The sequence below is a fragment of the Neoarius graeffei genome, chromosome 5 (assembly GCF_027579695.1).
Source record: "Neoarius graeffei isolate fNeoGra1 chromosome 5, fNeoGra1.pri, whole genome shotgun sequence".
Classification (NCBI taxonomy): domain Eukaryota; kingdom Metazoa; phylum Chordata; class Actinopteri; order Siluriformes; family Ariidae; genus Neoarius; species Neoarius graeffei.
The window spans coordinates 5,213,554-5,237,725 of record NC_083573.1 but is presented as its reverse complement, the minus strand read 5'-3'; the positions used below and the strand labels follow the sequence as shown (position 1 = coordinate 5,237,725).

Here is a 24,172-nt window from a genome sequence, read left to right as displayed (position 1 = left end):
TCTAAGGGAACTCCAAAACACAGTGCTGTTGATCTCAGTTTTACAATTTTTTCTCTCTGTTACTAGATCTCATGCCATGCCGGATGTTGAAGTCCTAAACCGGCCTTCAAGGGAAGGCGGAGACAATTTACAAGGTGATTATGAGAGTGACGACAAACGCATAAAAACTGATATATCGTCATCACACCACATTGTAGGTGATTATTTTCCAATCACAGCATACTCACAAGTGTTCTCCTCATTGTTATAGTCAAAGTCAACTGTGTAAAGCATGGTGCACATCCATCTGGCAAACAGCACCGGACACTGAGAAGATATCAGGCTTCTTATTGTATCTTTTCTCAGTGGAAACAATAAAAAAATGTAAATTGTGTTCCCTGATTTGTTTTTCAGATCGAGGGGAACTGCAAAAAGTGCACTCAAGCCAAACATGTGCACTAGCAAACAGTCCAACACCATGCGTGAGTAAAGCAATGTGCCACATCCAGGAACTCACGGACAAACTGGACCACTGGGTCCAACAGGTAAAACCAACACCGACAGGTTGGACTGAATGTTAAGAGCTTGGAGCATAACGGAAACCGCAAAACACATTTTCCGATATAATTAGCATTTATACAACAATGCCATTTGAGTCCTTGTATTTGATTAGTTGAAGTTAATTAATTTTGGGACTTGGATCATTGATGCACCACATAAAAGGATATTTTAAAAAAAAGTACAGAATTGATTAATTTCTGATACATTTATCGAAGGAGTCACCAATGGCAAAGAAAGCAACTGTATCTATTACAATGATAACAAGAGCTAGCTTGTTTTGCGAGATGTTAAATGTAACTGAAAATGGATAAAAGCCTTTTTTGGAGCATAAGCATAAAATTTCTGCACACTCACTCTTCCTCTTCCCTGATGTTTAATTCTGAATTTGCGATTATTTCATTATCTGATAAACAGGATGATATTTCCGAAGGAAAAGTAAAAAACGACGGCATCTCAAGGTACGCACCATGCTTGCAGTGTCATCACTGTTCCGTCTTGTAAATGCAGGTTAATAATGTATGTTTATTTAATTCAAGGTTTGATTCGTCCCATTCGAAGACTCGCACTGAGCTGCGTATCAAAGGCGTGGCGCTTTGTTATGGTACGTGGTCAATGCTGCTGTGTCTGGTTCAGTGCATTTGAAAAATGAAACTGTGACATTTTCAACCTCGAAAATCCGACGAGACTTTTGACAGTGTATCGCTGCATGAAAAATTCCTGATCACTTGAATTGCTCAAAATAGCTTCCACGCTCATTAATCAGCAGCTTAGACAGTAGAATAGCACTTGATCCAGTTTTGCTTTACTGTGTATCAGCACCTCATTGTGCTCACAGCTCAGTGAAGCCATGAGATACGAAATCAAGGTCACGGAATTGTAACGTGTGCTCATTTATCATGCTTTCATCATTCATGAATTTGAGTTGTCCATAGTTTGAAGGATAAGCTGGCCAAGCACTTATCTGCTACGTGTAGAGTACCTATGCGTTGTTTCTGATTTTACAGTGGTGCTTGAAAGTTTGTGAACCCTTTAAAATTTTCTATATTTCTGCATAATATGACCGAAAACATCATCAGATTTTCACACAAGTCCTAAAAGTAGATAAAGAGAACCCAGTTAAACAAATGAGACAAAAATATTATACTTGGTCATTTATTTATTGAGGAAAATGATCCAATATTACATATCTGTGAGTGGCAAAAATATGTGAACCTCTAGGATTAGCAGTTAATTTGAAGGTGAAATTAGAGTCAGGTGTTTTCAATCAATGGGATGACAATCAGGAGTGAGTGGGCACCCTGTTTTATTTAAAGAACAGGGATCTATCAAAGTCTGATCTTCACAACACATGTTTGTGGAAGTGCATCATGGCACGAGCAAAGGAGATTTCTGAGCACCTCAGAAAAGCGTTGCTGATGCTCATCAGGCTGGAAAAGGTTACAAAACCATCTCTGAAGAGTTTGGACTCCACCAATCTACAGTCAGACAGATTGTGTACAAATGGAGGAAATTCAAGACCATTGTTACCCTCCCCAGGAGTGGTCAACCAACAAAGATCACTCCAAGAGCAAGGCGTGTAATAGTTGGTGAGGTCACAAAGGACCCCAGGGTAACTTCTAAGCAACTGAAGGCCTCTCTCACATTGGCTAATGTTAATCTTCATGAGTCCACCATCAGGAGAACACTGAACAATGCATGTGCAACTGGTGTGCATGGCAGGGTTGCAAGGAGAAAGCCACTGCTCTCCAAAAAGAACATTGCCGCTCGTCTGCAGTTTGCTAAAGATCATGTGGACAAGCCAGAAGGCTATTGGAAAAATGTTTTGTGGACGGATGAGACCAAAATAAAACTTTTTTAGTTTAAACGAGGTAGCGTTATGTTTGGAGAAAGGAAAATACTGCATTCCAGCATAAGAACCTTATCCCATCTGTGAAACATGGTGGTGGTAGTATCACGGTTTGGGCCCGTTTTGCCAGGACGGCTTGCCATCATTGATGGAACAATGAATTCTGAATTATACCAGTGAATTCTAAAGGAAAATGTCAGGACATCTGTCCATGAACTGAATCTCAAGAGAAGGTGGGTCATGCAGCAAGACAATGACCCTGAGCACACAAGTTGTTCTACCAAAGAATGGTTAAAGAAGAATAAAGTTAATGTTTTGGAATGGCCAAGTCAAAGTCCTGACCTTAATCCAATGGAAATGTTGTGGAAGGACCTGAAGCGAGCAGTTCATGTGAGGAAACCCACCAACATCCCAGAGTTGAAGCTGTTCTGTACGGAGGAACGGGCTAAAATTCCTCCAAGCCGGTGTGCAGGACTGATCAACAGTTACCGCAAACGTTTAGTTGCAGTTATTGCTGCACAAGGGGGTCACACCAGATACTGAAAGCAAAGGTTCACATACTTTTGCCACTCACAGATATGTAATATTGGATCATTTTCCTCAATAAATAAATCACCAAGTATAATATTTTTGTCTTGTTTGTTTAACTGGGTTCTCTTTATCTACTTTTAGGACTTGTGTGAAAATCTGATGATGTTTTCGGTCATATTTATGCAGAAGTATAGAAAATTCTAAAGGGTTCACAAACTTTCAAGCACCACTGTATCCATAAAAAAATCCATCTTTGAGAGAAGCACAGTTGAATGTTTGTTCTGTATGAGGGGCTGTGGGAACTTTTTTTTGCTCCCCCTGTACAGTGAATGTTTCGGAACGTTTTCTTAAATTCATTGTCAGAATTGCGTGTAAATGAGACAAGCTCATGCATGTTTTCCACAAACTCCGCCTCCGTGCGGGTAACTATTGCATAACTTCTAAATAGTGCTCAAGTTATGAATAGTTACGTCTGAGGTACTTTTGGTACTAAATCATCATGATGTGCGCGCTTAACTCAACTCTGAATACTCCTCATTAGGAGCCTGCTGGAAGCAAACTGCTTGAACTAACAGTCAGAATCCAAACAAACCACAAATGTCTTGGTTCTGCCTTGTAATTTCTTCGACAGATTACTGAGTATTTCTGTTGTTTTTTTTGATACAGAAAATGAGACGTTGTGTCCCTTCTGGAAGGGGACAGGTGGCGTTCTGCTGGAGGTGGTGTCACTTATCAGGCGCCTGGAGTCAGATCGGCAAGAGGCCAAGGAGGCACTGCAAGAGGAACAGCATAAAGCGCAGCGCCTGAGAAGAAAACAGGACACTCTCTCTCTGTGGAAACAGCAACAGTTTCCATTAGCGGTGCAGCTCGGTACTGTTTGGAAATAAGCTGTGATGTTTTTGTCGAAAAAGAAATTAGTTTTATTTTGCCTGATAAACTGTTATGTTTTCTCATAAGCTGCAAAGTTTTCTGATAAACCATGAACTATTAATGGCTCCTTAGAATACGAAGCCTGCATCAGAGACATCGCAGAGCTGAGGTGGCATCTTCGAGTCACTCACGATCAAATGCAGCAAGTCAGAAATATTCTGAAGCAGGCTGAGACACAGAATCGTCAGCTGCTCGAGAAGATTGATTTTGTAAAGAAACAGGGTCCACTTGTGAAGGAGAAGATGCGCTTAGAAAACGGGAACACGAAGCAGATCGAATCGGCCCTCATGGAGGTGAGAACAGCTCACTGCTCAGAAAGATATCAAAGTTTATTCTATCCACATTCGCTGGATACGAGCAATCGCGCGCTCTGATTGGCTACTCTACGACTAGGATATCAGCTCATATACCGTGAGTAGAGAAAAACAAAATGGCAGAGCGTGTTGCTGAACCAACCGAGGAGGAAATAAAAACTGTACTCGAAAACAAAACCGCAAAAGCTGTTCACAAATATTTAAAAGAAACAGAAATAGCTAAAAGAATAGAGTTTTGTTTTTTGTTCCCCCCCCAAATATCTCCTTTCCACACTCCAGCGCAGTCGGTGGCGGTAATGCACCTTTAAATTGGTTTGCCAACCACCAAATAACCCTAAAGAAGAAGAAGAAGAAAACCGCCCCACACCCCAAAAAATACCATACATATGGAATAAAAGTGTTTGATGGTAAGAACATATCCTTTTTATTTTTCAAGAATTATTATTATCGCATTTTTCACAAATTTGCGACTGTCGTTTCATCAGTTTATTGACATTCTAAGCGGAAATGATTTTGTCGGACGTTGATTGATTGATGGATTTTATTTCGTAAATTCAATGTAAATACATCCAAACAATTGCAAATACATTAAAAATGCATCGATGACACAAGAAAGTGAAACCACTTATTTCCATTGTGGTCCATAAAATCAAGTGACAAAAGGAAGGGAAAATATAGAATGTAAAATGAAAATAAAGAAAAATATTGTGCATATATATGTTGATTACAAACAACATGAGTAGTATAAATATGATAATATAAATAAAAAAAGAGAATACTGTACAAAAGTACTTCGTGCAAAATACAAGTAAACAAACACCTGTCTCAAAATGAACAGGACAAAGACAATATAATAACAGAGGACGAGTTAGACTATGACATAATAAAAGGGTTGAGGTCTTCCTCGAAAAGCTGTTGAGATAAAAAGGTTCGGACTAGATGTTTGAAAGCACTTCTGGAAGACTGAGACCGTATATGACGTTTTGTATAAAGTTTTTATTTATCGAATTTGCAAAAAAACAAAAATGCTCCGTTTCTCAAAATCCAGTGAATATGAATAGAATAAAACAGTTATTCTACTCAATCTCGGTGCTACGCCCCTTGTCGGCTGTCAGCTCATGTACGACTCGATTTCGTGGAATAACTGTTAATTATCGAGACGTCTAATTAAGATCCTGGTTGTACGTGTTCAGGTTTCAGTCTGATCTGAGCACGTGTTCCGACTTTCCAAATGTGACATAAGGTGTTCGAATAAGATGTGCGTTTTTCTGTTTTGATTTAGGCTACTGAGGTGCTCAGGAAGTTGTCCCATGAGCTGAGAAATTCCCAGCAGGAGTTGGAGAATGATGAAGTGAAGATGAATAACAAAAGGGCTGCCATCACACAGACGCTCAAAGACGTCCGCGCTCAGCTTAAAGAGCGAATGTGAGTCAGTGAATTATAGAGCACGCTACGTAGAATATACAAGCCGTGATGATTTGCCCTGTGTAGTGCACAGACAGTATATACTGTCGATAGGTAGTGAGTTCAGACAGCGGTCAATATGGCGGTTGCGTGATCGATGAATGCACCAATTTTTTTCAAATTTTGGTTCTTTTTTTTTTCGTTTCCGTTTGAGAGTACGTCGTGCGCGTTCTGGCTGCCGCTTCTCACCAGAGCTTTTTTTATTTTATTTTTATTTTCTTTCTTTTTCTATTTTCATTTTTTATTTATTTTTTTCTGTGTGTTTGTGTAGTTTGATGTTTGTTTGAGTGTTTTGTCCGCCGGTTGTGGTGTAGCTCCAGACCCAGTTTTGGGCGTCGGTTCCCTCCAGGCCTTGGTTCGCCGTGGGTGATGCCTGCGCTCCCAGCTGTGGACTGCAGTGAGCCTCTTGCTCATTTTACATCATGGTTGTCCAGCGCTCTGTGCTTTAATGCTTGGCGTGATGTTCCGAGCGATGTTGCTCGGTGGTGTCGCAGCGGCTGTGCAGGCGGTTTGGGACACACCAGCGCTCTGCGTGGCGGAGCTTCTGTGCTTGCTTTGTGGATCCATGGCGTGGTGTTGAGCGATGTTGCTGACGGCGTCACGGTGGCGGTGCTGGAGATGTGGGACTCGTTTTCGTGCGCCTTTTGGTGGGACTGTGGCTGCTACACCACGGGAATTACATCCTGACCCCTACTCGGTGGACTTTTTACTTTTTTTTTAATTATTATTATTTATTATTATTTTTATTATTTTTATTTATTTTTTTCTTTGTCTATAATTGTAAAGCGTCCTTGGGTTTCTTGAAAGGCGCTATATAAATTTAACTTATTATTATTATTATTATTATTATTAATAAATTTTATGCCTTTTTAGGTGGGTTTTTTATACTCTTTATTGACGCTGCTCATAATCTGTTTTGATCATATTAATTTCCCATGTCTAAACATGCTCCATAGATAAAATAATGCATGTCGCTTAGTCTCCGACTTAAATATGGATATATTCAACCTCCGTACACTCCAGAGAGGTGTATGTGTGCCCATGGCACTGTGTCTGGAGCGTACTTTTGTTTTGATAGCTCAAAGGCTTCCCTCAAAACACTGGTTCCTCTTTGGCTAGGAAAAAGAAATTTCGTCCTGTGACTGGGGATACCCTAGTGCATTGTGGGATGTGTGCGTATGCAGATTTCAAACCGCATACACTCCAGCTTGTTCAAATACTCAAACCATACAGTTGAAGCGTCAGTAAGTCTCGCAAATTTGTCAAAAATTTTCCAGGGAAGTCGCACAATCGGCACAAACAAACATCTCGAGTGAGACAGATTGATCTCTTGTGCCCAATATGGTGCTTTCGTTTTGATTATTTAAACCGAGGAACAAGTGTTTTGCCGCTTCTGAACACCAGCAACCTTGTTTCGGAGTCATCAGTTACAGTGGTCTGCAAAAGTTTGGGCGCCCCTGGTCAAAATTGCTGTTCCTATGAACAGTTAAGCAAGTTGAAGATGAAATGATCTCCAAAAGGCATAAAGTTAAAGACGACTCATTCCCTTTATGTTTTAAGCAAAAACAATTTTTATTTTCATCTTTTACATTTTCAAAATGACAAAAAAGGAAAAGGGCCCGAAGCAAAAGTTTGGGCACCCTGCATGGTTAGTACCTAGTAACACCCCCTTTGGCAAGTATCACAGCTTGTAAACACTTTTTGTAGCCAGCTAATAATCTTTCAGTTCTTACCTGGGGGATTTTCACACATTCGTCCTTGCAAAAGGCTTCCAGTTCTACAAGTTTCTTGGGCTGTCTTGCATGCACTGCTCTTTTGAGATCTATCCACAGATTTTCAATGATGTTTAGGTCAGGGGACTGTGAGGGCCCGGGCAAAACCTTCAGCTTGTGCTTCTTGAGGGATTCCATTGTAGATTTTGAGGTGTGTTTTGGATCATCGTCTTATTGTAGGACCCGCCCTCTTTTTAACTTCAACTTTTTTACAGGTGGTGTGATGTTTGCTTCCAGAATTTGCTGGTATTTATTCGAATCCATGCTTCCCTCGACCAGTGAAATGTGCCCTGTGCCACTAGCTGCAACATAACCCCAAAGCATGATCGATCCATGCCCATGCTTCAGAGTTGGAGAGGTGTTCTTTTCCTGGAATTTGGCACCCTTTTTTCTCCAAACATGCCTTTGCACATTGTGGCCAAAAAGTTCTATTTTGATTTCGTCAGTCCACAGGACTTGTTTCCAAAATGCATCAGGCTTATTTAGATGTTCATTTGCAAACTTCAGACGCTGAATTTTGTGGCTCGGACGCAGGAACGGTTTTCTTCTGATGACTCTCTCATGAAGGTCATATTTGTTCAGGTGTCGCTGCATAGTAGAACAGCGCACCACCACTCCAGGGTCTGCTAAATCTTTCTGAAGGTCTTTTGCAGTCAAACGGGTTTTTATTTGCCTTTCTAGCAATCCAACGAGCAGTTCTTTCAGAAAGTTTTCTTCATCTTCCAGACCTCACCTTGATCTCCACTGTTTCTGTTAACTGCCATTTCTTAATAACATTACGATCTGAGGAAACAGCTACCTGAAAACACTTGGCTACGTTCTTGTAGCCTTCTCCTGCTTTGTGAGCATCAATTATTTTATTATTCAGAATGCGAGGGAGTTGCTTAGAGGAGCCCATGGCTGTTGATTTTTAGGGACAAGTTTGAGGAGTCAGAGAATTTCTACAGCTTTGAAATCTGCATCATCTGACCTTTCCTAACGAAGAATTTGAACAGGCCACAGCTCAAAAAGCTAATTAAGGTCTGGAGCCTTGGTAAAAGTTACCTAAGAACTCAAATGTATTGGGGTGCCCAAACTTTCGCATGGTGTTCCTTTTCTTTTTTCACTCTCCGATTGTACAAAACAAAAATAATACACAAACCTTGCAGAAAACGCTGAAATGTGTCGTCTTTACCTTTATGCCTTTTGGTGATTAGTTCATCTTCTGCTCACTTAACTATTCACAGTAACAGACATTTTCAGTAAGGGTGCCCAAACTTTTGCATGCCACTGTATATGCAAATGAGGTTAAAATATGCTAATATGCATATTTCCTTCATGGTGTTTATAGCCACATTTTAAGTGACTGCCAGAAGCATGGTTTGGCCACTGAAAGCATTTTCAGCCAAACTTACTGATAGGATAGAATATCAGATTTTTTTAGGCCTAATTAATGCATTAGCCTGTATATGCAAATTATACAAGATATGCAAATTAGCTGGTTGGGACAAGACACTTTAAAGATGTTCATGGCCAACAGAAACTTCCAGATATTATTCAAGCAGTAAAATAAAAAGAAAACGTCACGATATGACCATTTATCCTCATAAACCATATATAAATTCGATACTTTTATGCTAATTCACCTTATTAATTATGCATAGAAGTAAAAAAAAAAAAACAACCTAAAGACCTAAAAATGTCCATAAAAACTGGACCGATTTGGCTGATTTTTTTTATAAATTAATCAGCATATTTCAAAATTAATAATTTATCAGTTTTACATCTCTTGGCCATATTTCAAATTTCTGACTGAACTCCCGATGATAGGACAGAAAGCCATTTAGGATTTTGCCCATTTGAGAGTTGGTCCTTGCAAACAATTGGAAAGAGCGCACTCAGGGTACTCGTGAGCATCCTTTCGAAGCTTGTGATGAGAAATAGGATCGCTACGTCCTCACGCAAACAAGGACCCAAGTGCACTACTCAGGACGGGGCATTTGAGGTGCTTTACATCAACGTCATTGTGTGTCCTTGTTCATAATTGAGCTTTTTCAACGATGACAAATTGTTTTTGCATTTCTCGAAAGGTGTCAATAACATGAAAAAGAAGTTCTTTTGAAGAAAAGTGAGATTTCATTCAACTTCATCGGTGTTTTCAGAACCGAACTCCAGCAGCTGAAGTCTTCCTGGGATGTTTCGTGTGCAAGAATGCGTAAGGCTGAGGAAAAGGTTGTGTTTAAAGATAAACAGGTTGATGCCATGCTCCAGCAGATCCCCATTCTAGAAACACAAGAGACCGAAATAAGCAATGCTGTGAGTGTTAAACAAAATATTACTGAAATCAGAATGTAGACTTTGAGAACAGACATCTAGAGCAGTCATAAATGAGTGAGTATTCCATATGTTCGGAATAAAACACTCAGCCGTGAGCCGTTATAGAAAAATAAGCAACAGGGTGGTGCGTTAGTTATCACCCGAAGTTCACTGTTTTCCTATAACAGCCCGTCCTAGAGCATTTTTTCCCTTTTATACCACAGCAGTTTGCCAACATTTACAATATTTTATTGATGAAAGAATATGTATTTTTAAAATCCATTCAGAGTTGCATTTAATGTTATAGCAGGTATAAATATTTGTTCTTTCATCAGACTCTTTTTTTCTCTTTCTCTTAAAGTTAATAACACACACACATAAATGCTGTTGTTGTTGTTATTATTATTATTATTATTATTATTATTATTATTATGACCGTGAAACTGTCTTTCCTTTGTCAGAAAATGTACTGTTACAAAGCACTGACACTGGAGACTCGTTCCATCAATGTTAAATAAACATCTCCATCCAGAAAACGTCACCGTATCCAAAACACTTTTCTTAAAAAACAGTGCAATTTTAATCTGTTGATTATTAGTCTTACATTATGTCCCTGTGGGATATATGAGGCAGCAAGAAAGAACAGTCAGTTCTCGAAGTTAATGTGTTGGAAGCAGGAAAAATGGGCGAGTGTAAGGATCTGAGCGGCTTTGACAAGGGCCAAATTGTGATGCCGAGATGACTGGGTCTGAGCATGTCCAAAACGGCACATCCTGTGAGGTGTTATTATTATAATAATAATAAGACATTTTATTTATAAGCGCGGGGCGGCACGGTGGTGTAGTGGTTAGCGCTGTCGCCTCATAGCAAGAAGGTCTGGGTTCGAGCCCCGTGGCCGGCGAGGGCCTTTCTGTGCGGAGTTTGCATGTTCTCCCCGTGTCCGCGTGGGTTTCCTCCGGGTGCTCCGGTTTCCCCCACAGCCCAAAGACATGCAGGTTAGGTTAACTGGTGACTCTAAATTGAGCGTAGGTGTGAATGTGAGTGTGAATGGTTGTCTGTGTCTATGTGTCAGCCCTGTAATGACCTGGCGACTTGTCCAGGGTGTACCCCGCCTTTCGCCCGTAGTCAGCTGGGATAGGCTCCAGCTTGCCTGCGACCCTGTAGAACAGGATAAAGCGGCTAGAGATAATGAGATGAGATGAGATTTATAAGCGCCTTTCAAGGTACCCAAGGACACTGAACAGTAAAAAACAATAAAAAGCAAAACAATAAGATAAGAACAACAATAATAAAAATCATGAGAAATCAATAATGATAATAACGTTATTAAAAATAAGAGAGAAAAGGCCAAGCTAAAAAGATGTGTTTTTAGCTGTTTTTTTGAAAGAGGACAGTGTTGAGCATTGGCGCAACGCTAGTGGCAGGGCATTCCACAGCTTAGGGCCGTTAACACTGAAAGCCCTGTCACCCATAGAGCAGAGCCGAGAGTAAGGGACTACGAATAGGTGGACATCTGTAGAACGAAGATTTAGAGGTAGCTGATAAGGAGTTAGGAGATTTTTTTTTTTTAGATTTTTTTTGGGCTTTTTGCACCTTTATTGGATAGGACAGTGTAGAGACAGGAAATGAGCGGGAGGGAGAGGCGGGGAGGGATCGGGAAATTACCTCAGGCCGGAATCGAACCCGGGTCCCCAGATTTATGGTATGGCGCCTTATCCACCTGAGCCACGACGCCCCCAGGAGTTAGGAGATTTGATAAATAGGGAGGGGCCAGGTTATGTAGGGATTTGTAGACAAGCAGGATAATTTTGTACTGGACGCGATATATGACTGGGAGCCAATGCAGGTTGTAAAGAATAGGAGTAATATGATCCCAGGGCCTGGTGTGAGTGAGTACCCGAGCAGCTGAGTTTTGGACATATTGCAGCCTATTTAGTCGCTTGGCTGGGATGCCATCGAGCAGGGCATTGCAGTAGTCCAGTCTTGAGGTGACAAAAGCATGTATAAGCATTTCAGCTGCAGATGAAGTTAAAGAGGGACAGAGTTTGGAGAGACTTTTCAGGTGAAAAAAGCTGTTTTAGTAATATTTTTAATGTGTGAGTCAAAAGAGAGAGTAGAGTCCAGAATAACACCCAGATTTCTTACTTCAACAGTAGTGAAAGTGAAATAACCAGGAATAGATAGCTGTGAGTGCTCCAGTTTTTTCAAGATAGAAGGGGTACATCCTGTGGGGTGTTCCTGGTCTGCAGTGGTTAGAGAACTGACACCTTTCTGTTTTAGCCAGCATTAACTTTTTCAGCAGTTTGTGCTACAGTAGGTAGCTCTTCTCTGGGATTGAACCCTTGCCTTTGTGCCCCATGCGAATCAATGACCCTTTGAAACCCATGACCCTTTCGCCGGTTCACTGGTTGTCCTTTGGATCCTTGGGCTGCTTTTGTTCGGTACTAACCACTGCCTACCGGGAACACCCCACAAGATGTGCCATTTTGGAGATGCTCAGTCAGACCCAGTCATCTCGCCATCACAATTTGTCAAAGTCGCTCAGATCCTTCCTGCTTCCAACACATCAACTTCAAGAACTGGCTGTTCTCTTTCTTGCTGTCTGATATACCCCACCCCTTGACTTGACAGGCGCCAGATAATCAATGTCATTCACTTCACCTGTCAGTGGTCATAATGTTCTGGTTGATCGTTGGATATATCTGTGACAGAAAATTAATCAACGCTGTCAAACCGATTGCAATCAAGAATTCAACAGGGCTGTGGTTTAACCATTGTTAATGACAGCTTTCTTGCTTTAGGTTATGGAACTAAAAGCAAAACTGCAAAGTCATGAAAGAAAACTGGCAGGAAAACAAGATGACTTAACAAACTTTCAAAAGCGGCTCCAAGCAACTGTAAGTATGTATATTTTTATATTAATTATAGCAAATCAGCTCGCAATGCTATTTTAAAATAACTCCATTTAGAGTAATGTTATGTGTGGATTAAAAAAAAAAAGATAAAAAGCGTTTTCAGTCATCCTCTAGAGGGCAGGAAAGGCCCATGATTTATTTTGGACATTGGTCCATAGTCTTAAACACACCACCACCATTTTGTTGTTACACTGATCTCATGTTTAGATCTTTTCATGCGAATTTTTACATGATATACTGCATTAAAATAATTAAGTATATAGTGCATAAACATTCTGAAATCATGACTCAGATGATGTTTTTAAGATCTCACTGTTATTCCATATCATTCTGATAAATTTATGAAAAAATACATCTACATTGTGAAATGTATGATCAAACTAAAAAAAAGAAAAGCATCACGAGTCCAAATGCCAAGCTTGCTCTGCAATAACCTGCATAAACAAGCAGCAGTATCACCGATACAGCCAAATCTCGTCTTCATCCTGCTGCATGCTTGCTCATGCCTGCATGTCTTTTTTTTTTTTTTTTTTAAATTACACTTTTATAAATGTGTATACAAAACTATAAGTGTCACGCTTCTTGTTTATCAGAGGCATGAAGGTGAAGCAAATGTCTGTGAGTCTGAGGAGATCTTCAGCAGGAAGCGTCAGGAGCTCTTGCGCCTGCGTGATAAAAATAAAGAACATGAAATAGAATCCGAGGACTACAATAAGAAGATCTGTCAAAGGTTTGCTGCTGTGTGTAGATAGTGTGTCTGTCTATCTGTACCTTTACTTCATGCTTGGTATATTAGTTTATGACATTGTTTTTAAACAATAAATGCCTTACAATCAGCAAAGTCAACACTATACATCAAGCACTGGACAATAAACTCTCTCTAACAAACACCGCACAACAAATGCTACACTTGAAACACTAAACATTATACAGTCAACTTTCTGTCACAATCATTACAGGACCAACACCATGTAACCAGTGCTCACGTTAAACACTATACAGTAAACACTATATCACAATCCAATAAACATAACCCAGTACAACAAACACCATACAGTAAATGCCCTACACTCAACACTATATATTGAACATTATGTAACAATAATTTTATAACAAACACCATATAACCACTGCTCACATTAAACACTATACAGTAAACACTGGATCATGGTCATGATCCAATAAACATAACCCAGTACAACAAACACCATACAGTAAATGCCCTACACTCAACACTATATATTGAACATTATGTAACAATAATTTTATAACAAACACCATATAACCACTGCTCACATTAAACACTATACAGTAAACACTGGATCATGGTCATGATCCAATAAACATAACCCAGCACAACAAACACTACACTAAACACTAGACCATGAACATTATAAAACAATCATTGCATAGCAAACACCATATAAACAGTGCTCACGTTAAACACTATACAGTAAACATTATATAATCATGATCCAATAAACATAACCCAGCACAACAAACACCCTACACTAAACACTATACATTGTTTTAAAATGTTCAATGTATAGTGTTTAGTGTAGGGTGTTTGTTGTGCTGGGTTATGTTCATTGAATCATGATCATGATATACTGTTTACTGTACAGTGTTTAACACGAGCATTGGTTATATGGTGTTTGTTATGTAATGATTGTTACATAAGCACAATAAACACAATGCATAGTGTTTAGTGTAGTGCTTCATGTAAGCACTGGTTATATGGTGTGTTATGCAATGAACGTTTTATAATGTTAAGTCATTGCATAACAAACACCATATAACCAGTGCTTACATTAAGCACTACACTAAACACTATGCATTGTTTATGTAAGTCATTACATAACAAACACCATACAACCAATGCTCATGTGAAACACTATATAATGATCACTATCCAATAAACATAACCCAGCACAACAAACACCCTACACTAAACACCCTACACTGAACATTATGTAACAGTCATTTTATAACAAACACCATATAACCAAGGCTCATGTTCAACACGATACAGTGAACACTAATGATCACTGTCCAATAAACATAACCCAGCACAGCAAACACCCTACACTAAACACTATACCATGAACATTACATAACAAACACCATATAATCAATGCTCACATTAAACACTACACAAAACACAATAATGATTGTTTATGTAACAATCATTACATAACAAACACCATATAACCAATGCTCACGTTAAACACTATTTCATGATCACTGTCCAATAAACATAACCCAGTACAACAAACACTCTACCATGAATATTATATAACAATTGTTACGTAACAAACACCATTTAACCAGTGCTCACGTTAAACACTATTCAATAAACAGGATATAATGATCATTATCCAATAAACATAACACAGCACAACAAACACCTTGCAGTAAACACCCTTCAATAATAATAATAATAATAATAAACCTTTATTTATCACATGCACACTTCAATTACAGTGAAATTCATCCTCTGCATTTAACCCATCTGAAGCAGTGAACACGCGTGCGCACACATACTCAGAGCAGTGGGCAGCCACACTAGAGTACCCGGGGAGTAGTCAGGGGTTCGGTGCCTCGCTCAAGGGCACTTCAGTCCAAGGCCGCCCCACGTTAGCCTGACCGCATGTCTTTGGACTGTGGGGGAAACCGGAGCACCCGGATGAAACCCACGCAGACACGGGGAGAACATGCAAACTCCACACAGAAAGGCCCTCGCTGGCCGCTGGGTTCAATTAAACACTGCACAGCAAACACTATACAATAAACATAATACACTAAACACAACTGCAGTACATTAGACACTCTAAAATAATCACTGTACATTAACCAATCTACAAAAAACACGATAATAAACACTACACAATAATCACTATACAACAAACATGATGCAAAAGAAAAGTTTCCAGTGAAACACTGTACAAATGACGGTACATAAAGCATTAAAGAACAATTACTCTACAATAAACAATATCCATAAATCACAATAAATTAACCATACAATAAACACTATGCAACAAACACTAAATTATAAATACGAGACAAAAAACAATATACAATGAACATTGTACAGTATAACTGATGACATTTTAAGCACAGTACAACAGTTAACACTTGAAATAATATACAAATTCGCAAAAAATAAACATACAACAAACATGACATTACAACCCCGATTCCAAAAAAGTTGGGACAAAGTACAAATTGTAAATAAAAATGGAATGCAATAATTTACAAATCTCAAAAACTGATATTGTATTCACAATAGAGCATAGACAACATATCAAATGTCGAAAGTGAGACATTTTGAAATTTCATGCCAAATATTGGCTCATTTGAAATTTCATGACAGCAACACATCTCAAAAAAGTTGGGACAGGGGCAATAAGAGGCTGGAAAAGTTAAAGGTACAAAAAAGGAACAGCTGGAGGACCAAATTGCAACTCATTAGGTCAATTGGCAATAGGTCATTAACATGACTGGGTATAAAAAGAGCATCTTGGAGTGGCAGCGGCTCTCAGAAGTAAAGACAGGAAGAGGATCACCAATCCCCCTAATTCTGCACCGACAAATAGTGGAGCAATATCAGAAAGGAGTTCGACAGTGTAAAATTGCAAAGAGTTTGAACATATCATCATCTACAGTGCATAATATCATCAAAAGATTCAGAGAATCTGGAAGAATCTCTGTGTCTAAGGGTCAAGGCCGGAAAACCATACTGGGTTCCCGTGATCTTCGGGCCCTTAGACGGCACTGCATCACATACAGGCATGCTTCTGTATTGGAAATCACAAAATGGGCTCAGGAATATTTCCAGAGAACATTATCTGTGAACACAATTCACCGTGCCATCCGCCGTTGCCAGCTAAAACTCTATAGTTCAAAGAAGAAGCCGTATCTAAACATGATCCAGAAGCGCAGACGTCTTCTCTGTGCCAAGGCTCATTTAAAATGGACTGTGGCAAAGTGGAAAACTGTTCTGTGGTCAGATGAATCAAAATTTGAAGTTCTTTATGGAAATCAGGGACGCCGTGTCATTGGGACTAAAGAGGAGAAGGACGACCCAAGTTGTTATCAGCGCTCAGTTCAGAAGCCTGCATCTCTGATGGTATGGGGTTGCATTAGTGCGTGTGGCATGGGCAGCTTACACATCTGGAAAGACACCATCAATGCTGAAAGGTATATCCAGGTTCTAGAGCAACATATGTTCCCATCCAAACGACGTCTCTTTCAGGGAAGACCTTGCATTTTCCAACATGACAATGCCAAACCACATACTGCATCAATTACAGCATCATGGCTGCGTAGAAGAAGGGTTCGGGTACTGAACTGGCCAGCCTGCAGTCCAGATCTTTCACCCATAGAAAACATTTGGCGCATCATAAAACGGAAGATACGACAAAAAAGACCTAAGACAGTTGAGCAACTAGAATCCTACATTAGACAAGAATGGGTTAACATTCCTATCCCTAAACTTGAGCAACTTGTCTCCTCAGTCCCCAGACGTTTACAGACTGTTGTAAAGAGAAAAGGGGATGTCTCACAGTGGGAAACATGGCCTTGTCCCAACTTTTTTGAGATGTGTTGTTGTCATGAAATTTAAAATCACCTAATTTTTCTCTTTAAATGATACATTTTCTCAGTTTAAACATTTGATATGTCATCTATGTTCTATTCTGAATAAAATATGGAATTTTGAAACTTCCACATCATTGCATTCTGTTTTTATTTACAATTTGTACTTTGTCCCAACTTTTTTGGAATCGGGGTTGTACAATAAACATGACACAACAGCCACCAGACAACAATCCCAATACATGTAACACTACCCAATAAACACTATCCAGTGAACAATATACAACAAACACAACACCATAAACATGATAGAATCGTACACAATGAACACGATACAATAAACAATATACAATGTTGTTATATACAACAATCACTATACAGTATAACAAACTATACAGTAAACTTTACACAAGAAGCACTATTCAACAATCACTTAACAACAAACACTATCCAGTTAAACATTTCCAACAAGCACTATACAACAATCACTGAACAACAAACACTTTCCAACAATCACTTAACAACAAACACTATCCAGTTAAACATTTCCAACAAGCACTATATAACAATCACTGAACAACAAACACTTTCCAACAATCACTTAACAGCAAACACTGAACAGGAAAAATGATACAAAAAGCATGAGGCAAAAACAGTATCCAATAATCACTCTACAACAAACACTATGCAATAATCACTCAACAAGCATGATACAACAATCACAATATGGTAAACATTTTACAACAAACATGATACAGTAAACACTGTACAACAATCACAAAACAGTAAACACTGTGCAACAAACACAATACAGTAAAAACTGTACAACAAACAATACAGTAAACACTGCAACAAACACAATACGGTAAACACTGCAACAAACACAATACAGTAAACACTGCAACAATCACAATACGGTAAACACTGTACAACAAACAATATGGTAAACACTGTACAACAAACACAATACGGTAAACACAGCAACAATCACAATACAGTAAACACTGTGCAACAATCACAATACAGTAAACACTGTGCAACAATCACAATACAGTAAACACTGTGCAACAAACACAATACGGTAAACACTGCAACAATCACAACACGGTAAACACTATGCAACAATCACAATACAGTAAACACTGTACAGCAATCAATATGGTAAACATTGTGCAACAAACGCAATACGGTAAACATTGCAACAATCACAATACGGTAAACACTGCAACAATCACAATACGGTAAACACTGTGCAACAAACACAATACAGTAAACACTGTACAACAAACACAATATGGTAAGCACTGTACAACAATCACAATACAGTAAACACTGCACAACAAACAATACGGTAAACACTGTGCAGCAAACATAATACAGTAAACACTGTACAACATACACTACAGTAAACACACAATCACAATACAGTAAACACTGTGCAACAAACACAATACGGTAAACACTGTGCAACAATCACAATACAGGAAACACTACAACAATCATAATAGAGTAAACACTACAACAAACACTGTGCAGCAATCACAATACAGTAAACACACAATCACAATACGGTAAACACTGTGCAACAAACACAATACGGTAAACACTGCGACAAACAATACGGTAAACACTGCAACAAACTCAATACGGTAAACACTGTACAACAATCTCAATATGGTAAACACTGTACAACATTCACAATATGGTAATCACTGTACAACAATCTCAATATGGTAAACACTGTGCAACATTCACAATACGGTAAACACTGCAACAATCACAATATGGTAAACACTGCAACAATCACAATACAGTAAACACTGTACAACAAACACAATATGGTAAACACTGCAACAATCACAATACAGTAAACACTGTACAACAAACACAATACGGTAAACACTGTACAACAATCTCAATACGGTAACACTGTACAACATTCACAATATGGTAAACACTGTGCAACAATCACAATACAGTAAACACTGTACAACAAACACAATATGGTAAACACTGCAACAATCACAATACAGTAAACACTGTACAACAAACACAATACGGTAAACACTGTACAACAATCTCAATACGGTAACACTGTACAACATTCACAATATGGTAAACACTGTACAACAATCTCAATATGGTAAACACTGTACAACATTCACAATATGGTAAACACTGTGCAACAATCACAATACAGTAAACACTGTACAACAAACACAATATGGTAAACACTGCAACAATCACAATACAGTAAACACTGTACAACAAACACAATACGGTAAACACTGTACAACAATCTCAATACGGTAACACTGTACAACATTCACAATATGGTAAACACTGTACAACAATCTCAATATGGTAAACACTGTACAACAAACACAATACGGTAAACACTGCAACAATCACAATACAGTAAACACTGCACAACAAACAATACGGTAAACACTGTACAACAAACACAATACGGTAAACACTGCAACAATCACAATACAGTAAACACTGCAACAATCACAATACAGTAAACACTGCACAACAAACACAATACGGTAAACACTGTACAACAAACACAATACGGTAAACACTGCAACAATCACAATACAGTAAACACTGCAACAATCACAATACAGTAAACACTGCAACAATCACAATACAGTAAACTGTACAACAATCACAATACAGTAAACACTGTGCAACAAACACAATACAGTAAACACTGTGCAACAAACACAATACGGTAAACACTGTACAACAAACACAATACAGTAAACACTGTGAAACAAACTCAATACAGTAAACACTGTACAATAATCACAATACGGTAAACACTGCGCAACAATCACAATACAGTAAACACACAATCACAATACGGTAAACACTGTGCAACAAACACAATACGGTAAACACTGTAACAAACACAATACGGTAAACACTGTGCAACAAACACAATACAGTAAACACTGTACAACAAAAACAATACAGTAAACACTGCAACAATCACAATACAGTAAACTGTACAACAATCACAATACAGTAAACACTGTGCAACAAACAATACAGTAAACACTGTACAACAAACACAATATAGTAAACACTGTGCAACAAACTCAATACAGTAAACACTGTACAATAATCACAATACGGTAAACACTGCGCAACAATCACAATACAGTAAACACACAATCACAATACGGTAAACACTGTGCAACAAACACAATACGGTAAACACTAACAAACACAATACGGTAAACACTGTGCAACAAACACAATACAGTAAACACTGTACAACAAGCACAATACAGTAAACACTGCAACAATCACAATACAGTAAACACTGTACAACAAACACAATACAGTAAACACTGCAACAATCACAATACAGTAAACACTGCAACAATCACAATACAGTAAACACTGTACAACAAGCACAATACAGTAAACACTGCAACAATCACAATACAGTAAACACTGTACAACAAACACAATACAGTAAACACTGTACAACAAACACAATACAGTAAACACTGCAACAATCACAATACAGTAAACACTGTACAAAAAACACAATACGGTAAACACTGTGCAACAATCACTACGGTAAACACTGCAACATTCACAATACAGTAAACACTACAACAAACACAATATGATAAACACTGTGCAACAAACACAATACAGTAAACACTGTGCAACAAACACAATACAGTAAACACTGCAACAATCATAATACGGTAAACACTGTACAACAATCACAATACGGTAAACACTGTGCAACAAACACAACACAGTAAACACTGCAACAATCATAATACGGTAAACACTGTGCAACAAACACAATACAGTAATCACTGCAACAATCACAATACAGTAAACACTGTACAACAAACACAATACGATAAACACTGTACAACAAACAATACAGTAAACACTGCAACAATCTCAATACAATAAACACTGTACAACAAACACAATACGGTAAACACTGTACAACAAACACAATACAGTAAACACTGTACAACAAACACAATACAGTAAACACTGCAACAATCACAATACAGTAAACACTGTACAACAAACACAATATGGTAAACACTATGCAACAAACAATACAGTAAACACTGCAACAATCTCAATACAATAAACACTGTACAACAAACACAATACGACAAACACTGTGCAACAAACACAATACAGTAAACACTGCAACAATCACAATACAGTAAACACTGCAACAATCACAATACAGTAAACACTGCAACAATCACAATACAGTAAACACTGCAACAATCACAATACGGTAAACACTGTACAAAAACACAATATGGTAAACACTGTGCAACAATCACAATACGGTAAACACTGCAACAATCTCAATACGGTAAATACTGCAACATTCACAATACAGTAAACACTGCAACAATCATAATACGGTAAACACTGTACAACAAACACAATACAGTAAACACTGCAACAATCACAATACGGTAAACACTGTGCAACAAACACAATACAGTAAACACTGTGCAACAAACACAATACGGTAAACACTGTACAAGAAACACAATACAGTAAACACTGCAACAATCACAATACAGTAAACACTGCACCAATCACAATACAGTAAACACTGTACAACAAACACAATACAGTAAACACTGCAACAATCACAATACGATAAACACTGTACAAAAAACACAATACGGTAAACACTGTGCAACAATCACAATACGGTAAACACTGCAACAATCTCAATACGGTAAATACTGCAACATTCACAATACAGTAAACACTACAACAAACACAATACGATAAACACTGTGCAGCAATCACAATACAGTAAACGCTGCAACAATCATAATACGGTAAACACTGTACAACAATCACAATACGGTAAACACTGTGCAGCAAACACAATACAGTAAACACTGCAACAATCATAATACGGTAAACACTGTACAACAATCACAATACGGTAAACACTGTGCAACAAACAATACAGTAAACACTGCATCAATCACAATACGGTAAACACTGTGCAACAAACACAATACAGTAAACACTGCAACAATCACAATACAGTAAATACTGTACAACAAACACAATACGGTAAACACTGTACAACAAACAATACAGTAAACACTGCAACAATCACAATACAGTAAACACTGTACAACAAACACAATACGGTAAACACTGCACAACAAACACAATACAATAAACACTGCAACAAACACAATACGATAAACACTGTGCAACAATCACAATACAGTAAACACTGCAACAATCATAATACGGTAAACACTGTGCAACAAACACAATACAGTAAACACTGCAACAATCATAATACGGTAAACACTGTACAACAATCACAATACGGTAAACACTATGCAACAAACAATACAGTAAACACTGCAACAATCACAATACGGTAAACACTGTGCAACAAACACAATACAGTAAACACTGCAACAATCACAATACAGTAAATACTGTACAACAAACACAATACGGTAAACACTGTACAACAAACAATACAGTAAACACTGCAACAATCACAATACAGTAAATACTGTACAACAAACACAATACGGTAAACACTGTACAACAAACAATACAGTAAACATTGCAACAATCATAATACGGTAAACACTGTACAACAATCACAATACGGTAAACACTGTGCAACAAACAATACAGTAAGCACTGCAACAATCACAATACAGTAAACACTGTACAACAAACACAATATGGTAAACACTGTACAACAAACACAATACAGTAAACACTGCAACAATCACAATACAGTGAACACTGTACAACAAACAATACAGTAAACACTGCAACAATCACAATACAGTAAACACTGTACAACAAACACAATACAGTAAACACTGTACAACAAACAATACAGTAAACACTGTACAACAAACACAATACGGTAAACACTGTACAACAAACACAATACGGTAAACACTGTACAACAAACACAATTCAGTAAACACTGTGCAACAAACAATACAGTAAACACTGCAACAATCACAATACAGTAAACACTGTACAAGAAACACAATACGGTAAACACTGTACAACAAACACAATACAGTAAACACTGCAACAATCACAATACAGTAAACACTGTACAACAAACACAATACAGTAAACACTGTACAATACGGTAAACACTGTACAACAAACACTATTCAGTAAATTCAAATGCAGTCTGAAAAATACAAAGCCTATAAAATTGTTTTAGTACCAAGCAGTAAAGGAGCCGTTGAGTTTTGTTCTTTATCGTGTTTGGCAAAATCTGCACGTATTTAATGAGTGTCCATTTCTCCTTGTTCTTCATTTTTATCATTTTATCTAATGAAGTGATAATGTGAATATTTGCCTTTTGTGTGTGTGTGTGTGCGTGTGTTTTACTCATTGTAGCAAGCAGGCGGTGCAGCAGCTGCAGAAGGAACAAAAGCGGATACTAGAGAAGATCAGTCAAAATGAGGAACAGAGGGATCAGGCCAAGGGTGAGCTGGCACTGCACACTGCCCGCCACATGAACACCAAGGCTCGGCTGGAGGACCTGAAGCAGCAGACACTCGTTCAGGAGCAGAGCATGAGGGTAAGGAAAGTCTTCATAGTCCACCTATTGTCTGAAATAGTCTACTTCTGGTTTTATTCCGTTTTAATACCCAGTCGTATGGGTAGCCATGCGGCCAGCAGAACCAGGAACCAAGCCTCATTATTACATCTTAAGTCATCTTTCATTAATTTTCATGACTACATCTCCCAGAGTTTGTGTATCAGCGGAGGAGGTATATGATGCTATTGAGAATCAGCATTACTTTATGCTATAATGCTACTTTTCAGGTGATGGAGCCAGCTTTATAATGCATAAGACTGATCATTCCTGCGTGATAGTTTATAGTTTTTGGACACACTGTAATTTACACACACACACACACACAC

The 24,172-nt window shown here is 38.4% G+C and overlaps 1 protein-coding gene across 1 annotated transcript in view; it reads left to right on the top strand.

Moving 5' to 3' along the window:
* The first annotated feature begins 70 nt into the window (after positions 1–70).
* LOC132886418 (coiled-coil domain-containing protein 178) overlaps positions 71–24,172 on the top strand; it is a 51,346-nt gene continuing 27,244 nt past the window's right edge. The window contains exons 1-11 of the mRNA XM_060921028.1: positions 71–134; positions 394–525; positions 941–998; positions 1,077–1,141; positions 3,584–3,787; positions 3,920–4,140; positions 5,444–5,586; positions 9,539–9,692; positions 12,494–12,589; positions 13,201–13,337; positions 23,642–23,825. Coding sequence (XP_060777011.1) covers positions 77–134; positions 394–525; positions 941–998; positions 1,077–1,141; positions 3,584–3,787; positions 3,920–4,140; positions 5,444–5,586; positions 9,539–9,692; positions 12,494–12,589; positions 13,201–13,337; positions 23,642–23,825 — 1,452 coding nt within the window. The 5' untranslated portion in view covers positions 71–76. The remainder of the gene's footprint in view (positions 135–393; positions 526–940; positions 999–1,076; positions 1,142–3,583; positions 3,788–3,919; positions 4,141–5,443; positions 5,587–9,538; positions 9,693–12,493; positions 12,590–13,200; positions 13,338–23,641; positions 23,826–24,172) is intronic.